Source organism: Thamnophis sirtalis, unplaced genomic scaffold, assembly GCF_051295495.1.
Source record: "Thamnophis sirtalis isolate CommonGarterSnake01/CBP01778 unplaced genomic scaffold, rThaSir2_p1.2 scaffold_7, whole genome shotgun sequence".
Classification (NCBI taxonomy): Eukaryota; Metazoa; Chordata; class Lepidosauria; order Squamata; family Natricidae; genus Thamnophis; species Thamnophis sirtalis.
The window spans coordinates 69,949,193-69,963,585 of NW_028261387.1; the positions used below are offsets into that span (position 1 = coordinate 69,949,193).

Consider the following 14,393-nt stretch of genomic DNA (forward strand, 5'->3'; position numbering starts at 1 on the left):
GCTAATTCAGCAGAACCAGAAAGTAGATTTATATGTTTTCTTGGAAAATACAATTCTATTTTTTGTTTTGTTTTAGTTGCTACTAATTACCTCTGTAGAAAATAGTCATACATTAAATAACCTGTGCCTCTTAATTGCAGCTACAGGTAGTCCTTCTCACTGTTGTAAAATGTAAAGCATTGCACACTGCATGGAAACTCACACCCATAGTCATGACTCATTGCCATGTGCCCCGTGATCATATGATTTCCATTTGTAATCTTCTCTGCTGGCTCCCCCAGAAGGTCAATGCTGAACTCAATTCTGAAGATTTCAGTTCTGTTCCTACAATCCACCAAAAGATTTCCCCTCTATGCAAACAGGGGAGCTAATTTTTTTTGGTGGGTTGCATGAGCAATTGAGAATGAAAGGACTGTCTGCCAGGAGGATTTCAAATTCATGCAAAGCTGAAATCCTTTAGCAGGCATCTTTTTCATTTTGTCCACTTAACAACCTGGGAAATTGTTAATGACAGCAACCAAGAGTGCCATTGAGTGAGGTTGTTGAGTGAAACAATCATGTGAGCATCTTGCTTAATGACCAATTTTTTCAACCACAAGAGTCTTGTCCCAATTGTGGTTGTTAATTGAGGACTGTTTGTATACATAATCATGTTTTGTGGATTGATGTGAAATTATTATTGGTTGCTTGAGCTATGAAGTTAAAACAGCAGGACATCTGTCTGTCTCAATCAATCAAATTTTTATAGCTGCCCATATCTCCCAAAGCAGGAGCATTGCAATAAATAATTAAATAAAACTAAAATATAAAAAGTTGCAGTAATAAAAAGCATAAAAATAAAACTAACACTGGGTAAGGGAGGATAAAAATGGTTCCCTCAGCAATGGGGCCATCAGAATAGATCTTCAGTCTCCTGGTAGCCCCAGATCTGGAAACATAATCAGGTATTGAAGGAGCTTAATCAAAAGTCCAAAAGGGCCATTTTGATTTTAGGGGAAAGAATGTTCCTTAAGGTGGATGCTACAGCCGAGGAAGGCCCATCTCCTGGGACCCATCACACATTGATCTCTAGCTGATGGTACCCGTAGCATGTCTTGTCTGTGATAAGGCGATTAATATAACTGGGCAGAGACAGCTTGTCAGATAACCCAGTCCCATGCCATGAATAGCTTTAAAGGTTAAAACCAGCACCAGTACCTTAAATTGGACCCAGAAACAAACTAGCAACCAAAACCACCTGTGAAACAGAAGTGTAACATGTGCTGCCCTAGAAGCATAAGTAACTGCCAGTGCCAGTGCTTTCTGTACCATCTGAAGTTTCCGGTAGTGCAACCTCATCCAACATGAAAGACTCGTGGAATCAGTGGGTGCCCAGAATGAAAACCGTTCAGTCTTGCCAGGGTTCAGCTGAACCTTGTTGTTCCCCATCCAAACTCTCCCAACCTTCAGGAACTGGGATGAGATATTTATCAGGGAGAGAAATATATAATTGAGTATCATCAGTGATGATACCTCACTTCATGCAATGGATGAGCTCAGCCAGTGACCTCATGTAGATTCTGGAAAGGAGAAGAGAAAGCACCAAGCCCTGTGACATCTCACATTGTAGGGGGCAGTGGTGAGATCTCTCCTTCCCAATCACGATCAACTTGAAATGACCTTGAATGAAGGAGGTGAACTAGTGCAAAAACATGTCATGTAAACTCCAGCTCTCTGAGCTGATTCAAATGGTCAACAATATCGAAAGTCAGCAAGAGGTCATGCAGGGCAAGTATGGAGACACTATATCCAATCCCACTCATAGCAGAGGACGTCCAAAAACACAACCAGCAGCTTAAACTGTTTAGGTTTTTAAAATCCATCATTTTAATTCCTCATAATCAAGGTATCTACAATAGTATCATAGAAATGCATATATTTCAGTCTTCTACCAGTAATGGTAGCTCTTGTTTTAATTTCTGAACCATTATTTAAAAAACTGCCCTACGCACAGTGCATTAGAAAATTCACCCTGGAGAGCATTGAAAGATCATACCTGAGGAGCAGTCTATCCTCATCTGATAGGGACATGACTGGTATGCCAGCAAGTTGGTATTTTTTTTAAAAAAAAAACACCTTAAAATACTAAACTAAAATGCTCTGCATTTTTGAGGACAAATTCTCTCTTAAATATAGTATGTGAAATTACAAGTAAAATTGTGAACAAAAACATTTCTTTACCTTTGTATTTTTGTAAAAAATAACATCAAATTAATAATAATTTGTTTGCTTGGGTATGTAGGCACAGAAGGACCAGGTGTCAGCCTCTCAGAGGAAAGACAGAATGCTGCTGAAAGTTCAAGTGTTTCGGTCATCTATAATCCCTTTATTTCCCTTTCTATTGAGCAACAGAGGCAAAAGCTGCCTGTTTTTAAGGTATGAATTCCTTTTATTACTTTGAACTGCAGAATTGCAAGCATTGCCATTTAGGAATGCTCTACCTTTTCATATCTTAAACTGATTTTTGCAAAATAGAAAATAAATGTATTTTTAACTTGTATGTAGATCACATTATGCTGTGACAAAATAATTTTCCCTATCTCAATGTATGAGAACATTGTGACAGCAATTCACTGTTGCTGTAAACATGAGTTGAATTGCATGGGTATAAGAATTCTGTGCTAGATTATAGCTCGCTTGGTAAAAATTATGTGCCTCCTTGTGTCATTGTGTGATATTATTTTATATACTTTATTGTTAGTGTAATATTTTAAAGTAAATTATATATAGTAGAAATAAATCTGTTTTATGGTTTGTTTCAGAATATATGAGATATAGCATTCTAGCTAAATATTCCCATAGTGTCATCATAGAATGGATTGTATCCTTACCCCTTTATTGAACTTTCCTTAATGAGGTACTTTAATCCATGTCTGAATATCTATTTGTCTTCCAGCTTAGAAATCATATCCTCTATCTAGTAGAAAACTATCAGACATTAGTGATTGTTGGAGAAACAGGATGTGGGAAAAGCACTCAGATTCCCCAAGTGAGTATTAATAATCTGCATTTATTTGTTTATTAATGGAATACTTGATTTGATTGTCAGTCATTTTCCATGGATGGATATATCACTGATTCTGTCCTTTAGTCTGCCCTATGTTCGTCTAGCGCTGCTGGCCTATGCCCGCTGGCTGACCCTTGCTGGCCCTGCTGCTTCTGCCAGCCATGCGACTTTGTGCTAGACGGGTTAGCCTTTGGCAGTGAAAATAAAGTTCGTGAGGGCTACACCTGGCCTTCCCAGACTCTTTTTTCAGCTGCAATGGCATCCTGCCGCCCTCTGCCAGTGAAAATAGAGCCCGGGGGTGCCTGTGGCAGCCCAAGTGCTCTGCCAATGAAAACGGAGCTCAGGAGGAGCCCTGTCCTTTTGTCTGCCTTTTGTCAAGCTCGGTTTTTGCTGGCACCGCGGGCTGATCCTTTGCTGTTTTCAGGATAGCCCCACAGGCCAGATCTAAGCATCCCATGGGCTGGATCCAGCCCACGGGCCTTGAGTTTGACACCCCTGTCCTATCCCCTTATGTTTGAAGCATAAGGGAGCACTGCACTCTCCTTTCCTTGGCGTTCCTGCACTTGTGCACAGCTTGAGTTGGACTTTCCAGGACCTACCAGACTTTCCGATGGCACTTGTGCTCTCCTTACCTGGACTGCCAGTACCTTCATGCTTAATGACCTATGAATCTTGAAGTTACAGTGGCAGCCAGAACTGGCTGGAGGGTCATCACTAAGTAATGTGATCACATGACATTACACTTTATGACTGCATTGCTTAACTATGGCAATCCCAATCCCAGTCACAACTGAAGAACTACCTCTACATTTAATTAGATCCACAATTTCTTTTTCCAGTGAGAAAGTCTACTTGCAGGGAAATAGAAATGGAGGGAAAATGAGGAGGAATGAAAAATAATTAAAACCCAAGATTAATATAAATTTATACATCAGTTCTAATAAATATTTTTTTCCATGACAGTATCTAACAGAAGCTGGTTGGACTGCTGAAGGCCGGATAGTGGGAGTAACACAACCTCGGAGAGTTGCTTGTGTTTCAGTGAGTCGCCTGCATTCCAAATTCTGAGATTTCTCTATATTATTTTTACAGAATGTTAGATATTTCAATCAAGTGTGTAAAGTCTGTCAAAAAGTATTTACAAAATACATTAAGCATTATTGACATTCGTTAATATCTATGAGACACTAAAAGGGGACATGGTGACTCAGCAGCTAAGACAAGCTAAATTTGTCGATCAGAAGGGTTGGCATTTTGGGGTTTGAATCCCTAGTGCCGTGTAACGGAGTGAGCTCCTGTTACTTGTCTCAGCTTCTGCCAACCTGGCAGTTTGAAAGCATGTAAAAATGCAAGTAGAAAAATAGGGACCACCTTGATGGGAAGGTAATAGCACTCTGTGCGCCTTCGGTGATGAGTCATGACCACATGACCACAGAGACTTCTTTGGACAGCACTGGCTCTTCAGCTTAACAATGGAGATGAGCACCACCTCTAGAGCCGGAAACAACTAGCATATATGTGTGAGGGAAACTAACCTTTACCTTATGCGAGGTAATGTATATTGCAATCTGTACCAATAAAGGTACAGATAAATACTTTCCACAGGTTTCTATTGAAAAGTTTTGCAATAGTATCTTAGAATGTATATTTTCTTTTATTTTTTATTTGATGTGAGGACAGTAATTTGCAGTTAGAACTTGTGCATATTCACAGCACACTGATGCTTTTCACAATTGAATATAGGTTTTGGTAACAATTTCCTTGTTCTGGAAAAAAACATCACCCCTTCATATGTGGAGGAAAGTAGACTTCATTATGTGCTTTGGCCAAGACCGAAACGCTACAGGATAAAAAATTCTGAAGAAATGTTATGGGACAGGTAGAGCCAACCTGGTGCCCATTGTTCTCTCTTACAATCTCTTCTGCTTATCCTTCATGCTGATCTGTTCCCCTTTTCTCAGCACCTTCTTCCTTTTCCTTCTTCCCCTGTCTCCTCTCAGTGACTGCTGCTGATGTTCATTTATGCCATCATAAACAAAGCCCAGTTTCATTTGCTTTTTCCTACTGTTCCTGTACTCCCCCAAACAATTTCTGCCCAGAATAATCACCTCTTTGTTTATACGTGAAACAAAACTGTTCTGCTTCATGCCATATACAGACTCAAACACCTGATAAGTACACTTTGGGATCAGGCATGGGCTATTCAAAGCTATCTGTTTTGTATAACTCTACCTATACAGCAGACAGGTAAAAATCTGGAAAGTCTTTGACTGCATTTAGACTAATCAGTATATTTCATTATAATTCTTTTCATGGGTTGAAACTTTTTGACACAAGGTGCAAACGAATCTTGTAGTGGGTAAGTTAGATCCAAAGAGCTATTTTGGGAATCCTAAAGTGCTTATACATGTTTAATAAGATATTTGATATTTTATTAAATCTATCAAATTGATTTGAAAGCCATCTTGGTTTCAATAAAGGATTGTCATTTAATGGAATTAAAAAGTATACAAGATAAATTGATTTTCCTTAGTTTTATATTTCTTTGGCGACAGCCAAAAGCTATGTCTCCAAGAGGATTCTTTCTTTCTAATAAGATTAATCCATTCTGATTCTAAATTTAGGGGGAGACTGACATTGGAACTCCCTTTCTTCTTTCCATATTAATAAAGTTTGATGTTGAGGATATATATGTGATTAAACCTGAGCCATTGGTTTTATGGATGTGAAATATCCTAAGTCCTCCTGGTTTCTGACCAGGGAGGAAGTTTAAAGCAGCTATTAGTTCTATTTTCTCCTGTCGCTTATATTGGAAGAGGATGATTACAACAACAAATGCTACTTATAGGAAAGGTGTTCTATACTACTCCTTTATTTTCATCTTTAGAAAAGGGTTGGATTCAGTGTACTATCCCAATAGGAGAATGCTCAGACTATGCCTGGAGCTGTAATTTCATTCCCTAGATCGATGATGGCGAACCTATGGCATGCGTCCCACAGGTGGCACGTAGAGCTATTTCTGAGGGCATGCGAAGTGTTGCCCTCTCAGTTCCAGCGTGCATGCATGTGCATCCAGCTGATTTTCAGCCTTGATTTTTGTCCATTTTTTTCCCTCCAGAGGCTTCCGAACTTCTAGTTTGCGCATTGGGCTGTTTTTTGCCCTCCAGAGGCTTCAGGAAAGCCTCCTGAAGCGTCTGGAGGGAGAAAAATGGCCCAATGGGTAACCCGGAAGTCTGTTCCCAAACTTCTGGTTTGCGTGTTGGGCTGTTTTTCACCCTTCCCAGGCTCCTAGAAAGCCTCTGGAGCCTGGGGAGGGCAAAAAATGGACTTACCGTGCCCCCGGAATTGAAAAACAGGGCCTTTCTGGCCTCCAGAGTGGGGGTGGGGAAGGCTGTTTTCACCCTCCCCAGGCTCCAAGAAAGAAGTGTGTGCACAGGGCAATGGGGTGTGTGTGTCACATGCTCATGGGGCACGGCGTAGGGGGAGCATTAAATTATGGTGGAGGGCACGCAAGCGTGCACATATGCTTTTGGCTCCTGAAGTGAAAAGTTCGCCATCACTACCCTAGGTTCTGCTGCATGATTTGCAAGTTAGTTTATGTATTACCATGTTTTTTGGACTGTAAGATGCTCCGGACTAAGAGTCACCTTTTGCTTTTGAGGAGGAAAACAAGAAAAAAAACCTTGTTCACTGCGGCCCGTTCGCTGTGACCTGTTCACTGCTGTGGCCCATTTGCTGCCTCCGCTGCTGCCTGTTCACTGCCACGTCCCGTTCGCCACAGTCCATTTGCTGTCCTTGCCCGTTTGCTGCTGCTGCCCGTTAGCCACCATCACCCTGACCTGTTCGCTGCTGCCACTGCCCATTCTAAAATAGCTGATCAGCTTCCTCCCCACCTCCAATATTCAGTGTATTATAAGACGCACAGACATTTCCACCCACTTTTGGGGGGAGGGGAGGAAGTGTCTTATACTCCCAAAAAAGTATGCTAATTTCTAAAAGTAAATAATACATAAAATTTAAAAATAGTCACCACTCTGTGAGAATATCAAACACATGCAAATTTGATGTTCCTAGGATTTCATCCATTTACTATATTGACTTCCCAGAGTGATAAGGACTCGTTTAAAATTGTAAAACTAGGAAAATTAGTAAATAGCTGTAAGTAGTTGCTTTGATCTCATAGCCACATTTATTTGAAGGGCATGGGATGTACTACACAAAATACTTAACAATTTTGGAAGTTTGTAAAAAGTTTGTTATATTTGTCTTGAATTATAGGCATTGTATTTGAAAGATTTTCTATGTTTATTAAAATGTAGCATTGCATAAATATTAAAATGTGTCATTTTAGCTTCCTGTCTCTGCATGGATTTAGCCATGGTTCATTTCAAGGTTGTTGAGATTTATCACATGGCCCATTTTGAAGAACAAGTGTGAAATGCACTTGGACATTTCTATCTTTGGTGCAGCAAATGTTAGTTAATACAGATTATGTTTTTGTTTATTTAGCTTTATAACTAATTAAAATTTATTATTAGAATGGACTGCTTATCTGTTCACTGATGGAATATTGTAAAATAGTCTTGAAGACACAAAACTGTGACAGGCGAAACAGCCATAAGAAAACTTTAAAATAATGGGTCAAATATTTTAATTCATTGAGTGTCAAATCATTGCAGATGTTTTATTTCTTTCCCATAATATCATCTCTTTAAAAAGCTAATGAATGCCAGCAAATAATTCCCCTATCTGGTGCCTTTTCATAAAGAAACATGGAACAGACCATGTCATTTCTTAAATTGAAGTTTCCTTTTTATAGTCTTAATTTGGATCCAAAAATATGTCTGGTGCTTCTATTACACGATCTTTTTGGCACGAGGTATACCTCTTTAGTAGTGAAGGCATTTTACAGCTGGAGGGCAGCCATCAAATAATACATTTCTGATGATGAAGGGGAAATCTCTGAGAGTCTGGCAGTTTTCTGGTGAAAGAAAGTTTTGGAGAACATCCAGCTTTCGTGTGTTGAAGTCCTTGTGCTGGTGCAGTCTTTAAGTACAGAACATTTTACTTTATTTTTCTTTGTCTTCATAGAAGCAGAATAGCATTGCCAGTATTTATTAATGAAACTGGGCCTTACCATATAAAGATTGGTTATACTTAACTAACTACTACATAATGATCCAAGAGAATTAGCTCAAATTAACCAAATTTTACTTCAGTGATTTTTTAAAATTATTTTTCCCTAGTTGTGCAAGATAAGCAATACATATTCACAAATCAAATGTGTTTATTGTTTACAATATTCAGGTTATTCTTTCTCCTAGATTGCAGAGCGGGTAGCTGAAGAGAGGGGTGCCTTGCTGGGCCATGAAGTTGGATATTGCATTCGATTTGATGATTGTACTGACCCACAGGCTACAAGAATTAAGGTAATATATTTGGGCAAAATGCTTCTATCTTCAAAGTATTTACAAATATTTCCAGTCAGTCAAGATCAAGTGAAATAGTACATTCTGATGATAATACGGGGGATCAATACTGGTTAGCTGTTTTGAATAGGTTCTAATGTTTTTCAGAGTCAAATACAGTTGAGTCCTTGATTTACGACAATTTTTTAAACTATGGTTCTAAGTTACAGCCGCCTCGGAAAAAAGTGCCTTATAACCTCTACTCACACTTATGACCACTTCACCATCCCATGGTCACATGATAGCAATTGAGGCCCTTGATAACTGGCTTGAATTTAGGATGGTTGCAGAGCCCTGCAGTTCTCAGACCTCGAAGCCATCTTTTGCATTAGGCCTTTAGGCCTGCCACATTTATTGCTGTGGGAAACTGGAAGGGGGGGATCCCATCACACGGTCCAATCGAGCACTGTCCCAATTGGAGATAGCTCCCAATCACGCCATTCCAGGTGCAGGGCAGGATGACCTTGACTTGCAGAGAAAGGAATGTTATTTTAACTATATCTACCCCACTTCATACAATCTACACAGCATACAATGCTGTGGGAAACTCCCAGTTTCCACAGCAATAAACGTGGCAGACCTGAAATCCTAATGCAAAAAATCTGCAAAAGATTCCAGGTCTGACAGCAGTCATGTGAATTTTCCCTTAATTTCTGGTTAAAAAAAAGCCCATCGTGAAAGCTGAATTCGCTTAACAACTGTATTATTTGCTTAATAACTGTGTGATTCATTTAACAACCATGGTGATCTGCCATAAACATGATCATAAAATCAGGTCTGATTTGACTTATTACTGCCACATCCACAGTGGAAATTCTGGTCCCAATTCTGGTTGTAAGTTAAGGACTACCTGTGGGGCCACTTTCATACTTAGTTAGTTGAGTCCAGGGTGGTTATTCCAAAGTCCAGGGTGAATATTCCAATATTCCAAATACATTTAAATGATTTAAAAGAAATGTCAGATTTGTTCATTAGAGACGGGCAGCCAATTTATTTAAATAAATGGGTGATTATGTTCTGTAAATACTATTGTAATTCAACCATTGTCCTTTTTTCCCTCTGCAGCCAAGACAATGTTTTGTGCCATTTAGCATTCTCAACTATCACTTTTTTCCTTTATGTTGTTTGTCCTTCTCCAAACCTTCAGTTTCTTCCAGGCATTCCTTGTCTTCTGCAAACATGCTACTGCTTTGTATAAAAGAGCCACACTAATCTCTGAAACCCTGGAAGTAGATGAAATTACTTACCAACTACTGCAATTTGGGGCCATGAATCTTGTTTCAGAACAAACATAGATGGGTTTTTGTTTGTTTGTTACAGTTTCTGACAGATGGAATGCTGGTCAGGGAAATGATGGCTGACCCATTACTAACCAGATATAGGTAAACACATTGGTTATTGTTAAGCTATTAATGGTCATACTTTGCTTTGTCTGTGTTCATTTCTACCTCTCTTTGTTACTTTGTTTTATTTTCTTATTTTTGTTGAATGTAGACTGTAAATGTTTGGGGACTAATCTTGTATGCAGAGTTTTGTTTATTATTTCAATAAATCAAATACTATAATGATAGTGACTGACTGACTGACTCACTGTTTGTCTACCTATCATTTATCTGTACACACACCAACATAGACACCAATCAAGAGATGTCAGAATGCCATCATTACATAAGCAGTTTTTTCATTCCTACTGTCTTTCTGAGTTTTGCTACAATACATACCACATATTTATTCATTTGTATTAAAAAAAAATCTTATATAATTAAACATTAACTCCTACAGCAAGAACAACTTCTATTTTTCTCTCCTCCTGTGTACTCAAATATATTTTGAAGGGTGACATTATTTAGTAGCTCAGATTGAAAATAAAAATCCATTTGGTTAATTGACCAGTTTTTGCTGGTGGAATAATATAGCTAGATGTAGCCCAAGAAAAGTTTTTCAGATTGCAATTCTTGAATAGTTTCTACAAAAGTCATGATTTAGATATGTAGGCTATACTTGGCTTTCTATTAATTATTTTAAGTTGTATTTCTTAGAATTTAAGTATAATTTATTAAGTTTTGTTGTAACTGTTGAAGTTTTTAAAGTTTGGGAATCACAAGTGTGTAACATCAGTTATATGGTTTTCATAATAACGGTGGCTATTAAATCATGAATTATATTTGTTAACGGTGCTGTCAAGCATGTTTAACATTCTGATGAACATTTCATGATTGGGATCTTTAAAAAAATATTTTGGCTTTTATTTAGTGTCATCATGTTGGATGAAGCTCATGAAAGAACTTTATATACAGATATTGCCATTGGCTTATTAAAAAAGGTTAGCATTCTGACTTACATTTTTTCATAACTCTTTTTGCAACCATTGAGCTGGGAACAAAATGAATATTTACAATTACTTTGTTGCTGTAGGCCTGCAATCTTGCTTATATCTTGTCAATTCCAGCCATTTTAAGGCTCTTATATTCAACCTACATCAAGAATGGAAATTTGTGGCCCTAATAGAAGTTGTTGAACTACTGTTCCCAGTATGGCCAATGGAGGTGCTGTGGAATATAGTTCTTTATTTGGAAAGCTATGTGTACTTCCCTCCTGGTATGTTGTTGTGATTTTCCAGTATCAAGAATATGAGAGCTATGGAGAAAATATATAGTGTATCCTGTTTCACTGTGCAATGTTGCTTAGTAATTTTTTTGGCAAGATATATCAAGGATGACGGTTATTGTAAAGATTGCATACTTCTTTTAAATTAAGATACCTAACTGATCATTCAGAAGAGGAGAATTTATGCCATTAAAAACTAATGTCAAGTTTAGGTGAATGGATCCTTCTATGAGAAAATGAGAACAAAAACTGATTTTATAATTACCTTGTATTATTATGATATGTAGTATTTACACATAAATATAAAATATGCCAGTACTTCTTATCAATGTTAATTTTAATTTTTTTTTGATATTTGATTGTAACTGAACAGACTTTAATATTTTTCCCTATAGGTTCAGAAAAAACGAGGAGATCTTCGCTTGATTATAGCATCTGCTACACTGGATGCTGAGGTAGGTGACTGTCCAGAAGAGTATGTTAGAAAGATGAGGCAAGATAGATAGATAGATAGATAGATAGATAGATAGATAGATAGATAGATAGATAGATAGATAGATAGATAGTTGTGATCTATCCTCTACGATACAACATGTAAGAATTTCATCCATATATTTGGGTATAAAGGCATAGTCTTCTGGGAACATAATGCTGTGAGTGTAAGCCCCACCAGAGTAAATGGTGGATTGTTTAAAAGCAGTGATTTTGTTCAAATGATTATTTTACAGGGGACTTTGTAATAGAGACTGTTTTAAGCCTTAGGAAGATAAATGGATCTTTTGATGCACTTGGAAATTAGTTCTGAATTTGGACTTTAATTCATGCTATCTTGAGAAGACAAGATAGACATGCTATCTTAATTCGGGGGCAATTCATTCATCTCTAGTGATTCCCATTCCAAATCACTGTCTGGATTCTTTCTCGCCGCCCCCTTCCCTGCTTCACTGGCAATAAAAAGAGGGGAGAAGACCTTCCTCCAGCCCTCACAACTCTTCTTTCCATAGTTAGTTCTTTTAAAAAAACAACAACATAGTTGTGTAAATATGGTTGACAAAAAGTGCTTGCCTCAAGAAGGTCCATTTCCCAGTGATCTTTGTCTTGGAAATGTACTCATGCCAGCCCAGGTAATGAAAATAAGCTTTGTGAGAAGAACATCATACTAAGATTTGTGTTTCTCAGTTTAAAAAAAATGTTTGGATGGCTTTATTTCTTCTAGCTGAGTCCTGAAAGCCATGATTAATCTCAGAAGTATTTAACTGACAATGGTTATCTTGTATAAAGCTTGAAGGTTTTGGTTATTCTATCTCTGCTTGCCTAAACTACATACAGACATTCCTTTTCAGAAGCCGTTAGAAAACCTGCAAAATGGCATCTTAGTTTCCTTTAATATAGATTAGATTCTTCGTGTGTGAGTGACATTGAATAAATGGCTGCTTTTATGTTCTTTCAGTTCTGTCTAATTTTCTTACTCATTAAAAATTAAAAGGCTGCAATTTTTGTTTGCCAGTGATAATTGATGGAAAATAATTATCCATTAGTAATGTAAGTAGTAAATAAAATTCTGTTATTAATCACAGTAAATGTCTTCAGAACATTAATTATTGGACTAAGTAAATCTAGAAAAGAAATACAGGCCACACTGCTAATTTGAAAAATTTGAGTTGTATTTCTTATGGTTAGTATTTTATATCCTTGTGTTTTATAATACATTATGTGTCCACATAGAACATAGAAAGTAGCTTAGCTGCATATTTAATGTGTGTCAAATATGCAAATTAAATTTCATATATTTATATACATATAAATTTGCTTCCACCTAATTATAATGGTAACTGTTAAATTTACATTTTTATGAGGAAATTGTTATTTTTAAATTTACCAAAAATGTTGGATATATGTTCTTTTTTAAAAATGGATAATTTATTGGTCTTATTAAATCAAGGTCAAAATTAAAAATGTTACTAAGATTGCAAGAGAGACAGACATAGATATATAGAAATATATAGATAAATATGCTAGTTTTATATATATATACTTTATTAACTATTTGATATTATTTTGAAAATGCACTGCTAGAAGTAAGGATTTGGTTCCAGAAAAAAAATCCATGTTTTTATTTTAAACTTAAATATTTGTCCTTGGATTCCCAGTATTTGATAAGTGTTTGCTTCATTTAGCTGGTGTTGTTGGTGATGATTTTACTGTCCTTACTTTAGAAATTTAGGGATTTCTTTAACCAAAATGAGAGCAGTGACCCAAGCAAAGATACCAGCATGATCCTTACTGTGGAAGGACGGACATTTCCAGTGGACGTCTTCTACATTCAGAGGTCTGTTCCTGTTTAATGCTTAAGTGGTGGTTAGAAGAGAAGTCTGGTTGAGAAAGGAAGATTAAATGGATCTTTTAGGTATTCTTGGGCTTTGTTACCAACACATTTAGGATATAAACCTAAATCCTGTTTTCCAATTGACTGAATCTCTCTCCTATTTTGTGAGCAGCAGGCGCAGACTTGAGTGGAGGAGGGCTTCAGGAACCTTCCCCCGTCCCCTTCTGCACCGGCCAGCTGGAGCAGACTTCAGACAAGTGCTACGGGGGCTCGGTGGAATCTTCATGCTTTTCCTCCCCTGGAATCTTAATTCTCCCCTTCCCCCTCCACAGAAGGGCTATGGGCAAGCTTGGCAGCAACTTCATGCCCTCCCTCCTCCACAGAAGGAGATGGAAAGGTCCGGTGGCAGAAGTGGGCTTGTTCTTTACCTATGCATCCAGATGCTTGCTTTTGCACTTGTGCTAAGCAAGAAATGTGGATGTTCATAGGTGGATAATCTTTTGCTTGTCCCTTTATGTTCTTGTAACATCGCTACTTTTACAACTGACTGAAGTGAGAAGTGTTCAAGTTAATTGTTATAAAACATTCAGGAAGAGTAGCCATATTAATCTATAATAGATAAAACATGTTCTGTAGCCATTTTGAAGGAAAAGTATTATTTCTGTATGAGCTTATTTCATTAGCTTTGTAAAGTGATATGTATATATGAATATACTGTAATGTAGTCAGTTCTTTTTTACTTTGAGTGCTATGTGGAATGACACATATTAGGCACTGGAATCTAGATTTTCCACCACATTCTACTTCAAATATTTTTAAAATATTTCCTTGTGTGAGCCTGCCCATTCCAATTCTATGATAAAGAGATATGCTTGGGTAAGATACCTTGTGTATGATAACAACAATTTTAATTCCTACTTCCTTGTTGAAAGTTTAAAAGTTGCTT

At 37.4% G+C, this 14,393-nt stretch overlaps 1 protein-coding gene across 4 annotated transcripts in view; it reads left to right on the forward strand.

Annotated features, from left to right (window-relative positions):
• DHX35 (DEAH-box helicase 35) overlaps window positions 1-14,393 on the forward strand; it is a 38,854-nt gene that overhangs the window by 7,010 nt on the left and 17,451 nt on the right. For 2 of the 4 annotated variants that reach the window (XM_014063612.2, XM_014063613.2), the window contains exons 2-9: window positions 2,282-2,415; window positions 2,936-3,028; window positions 4,010-4,087; window positions 8,371-8,475; window positions 9,835-9,896; window positions 10,768-10,837; window positions 11,517-11,576; window positions 13,338-13,450. In XM_014063612.2, coding sequence (XP_013919087.2) covers window positions 2,282-2,415; window positions 2,936-3,028; window positions 4,010-4,087; window positions 8,371-8,475; window positions 9,835-9,896; window positions 10,768-10,837; window positions 11,517-11,576; window positions 13,338-13,450 — 715 coding nt within the window. Of the gene's footprint in view, window positions 1-2,281; window positions 2,416-2,935; window positions 3,029-4,009; window positions 4,088-8,370; window positions 8,476-9,834; window positions 9,897-10,767; window positions 10,838-11,516; window positions 11,577-13,337; window positions 13,451-13,619; window positions 13,845-14,393 lie in introns of all 4 variants that reach the window. The other 2 variants (XM_087720372.1, XM_087720373.1) reach the window with 2 other exon arrangements.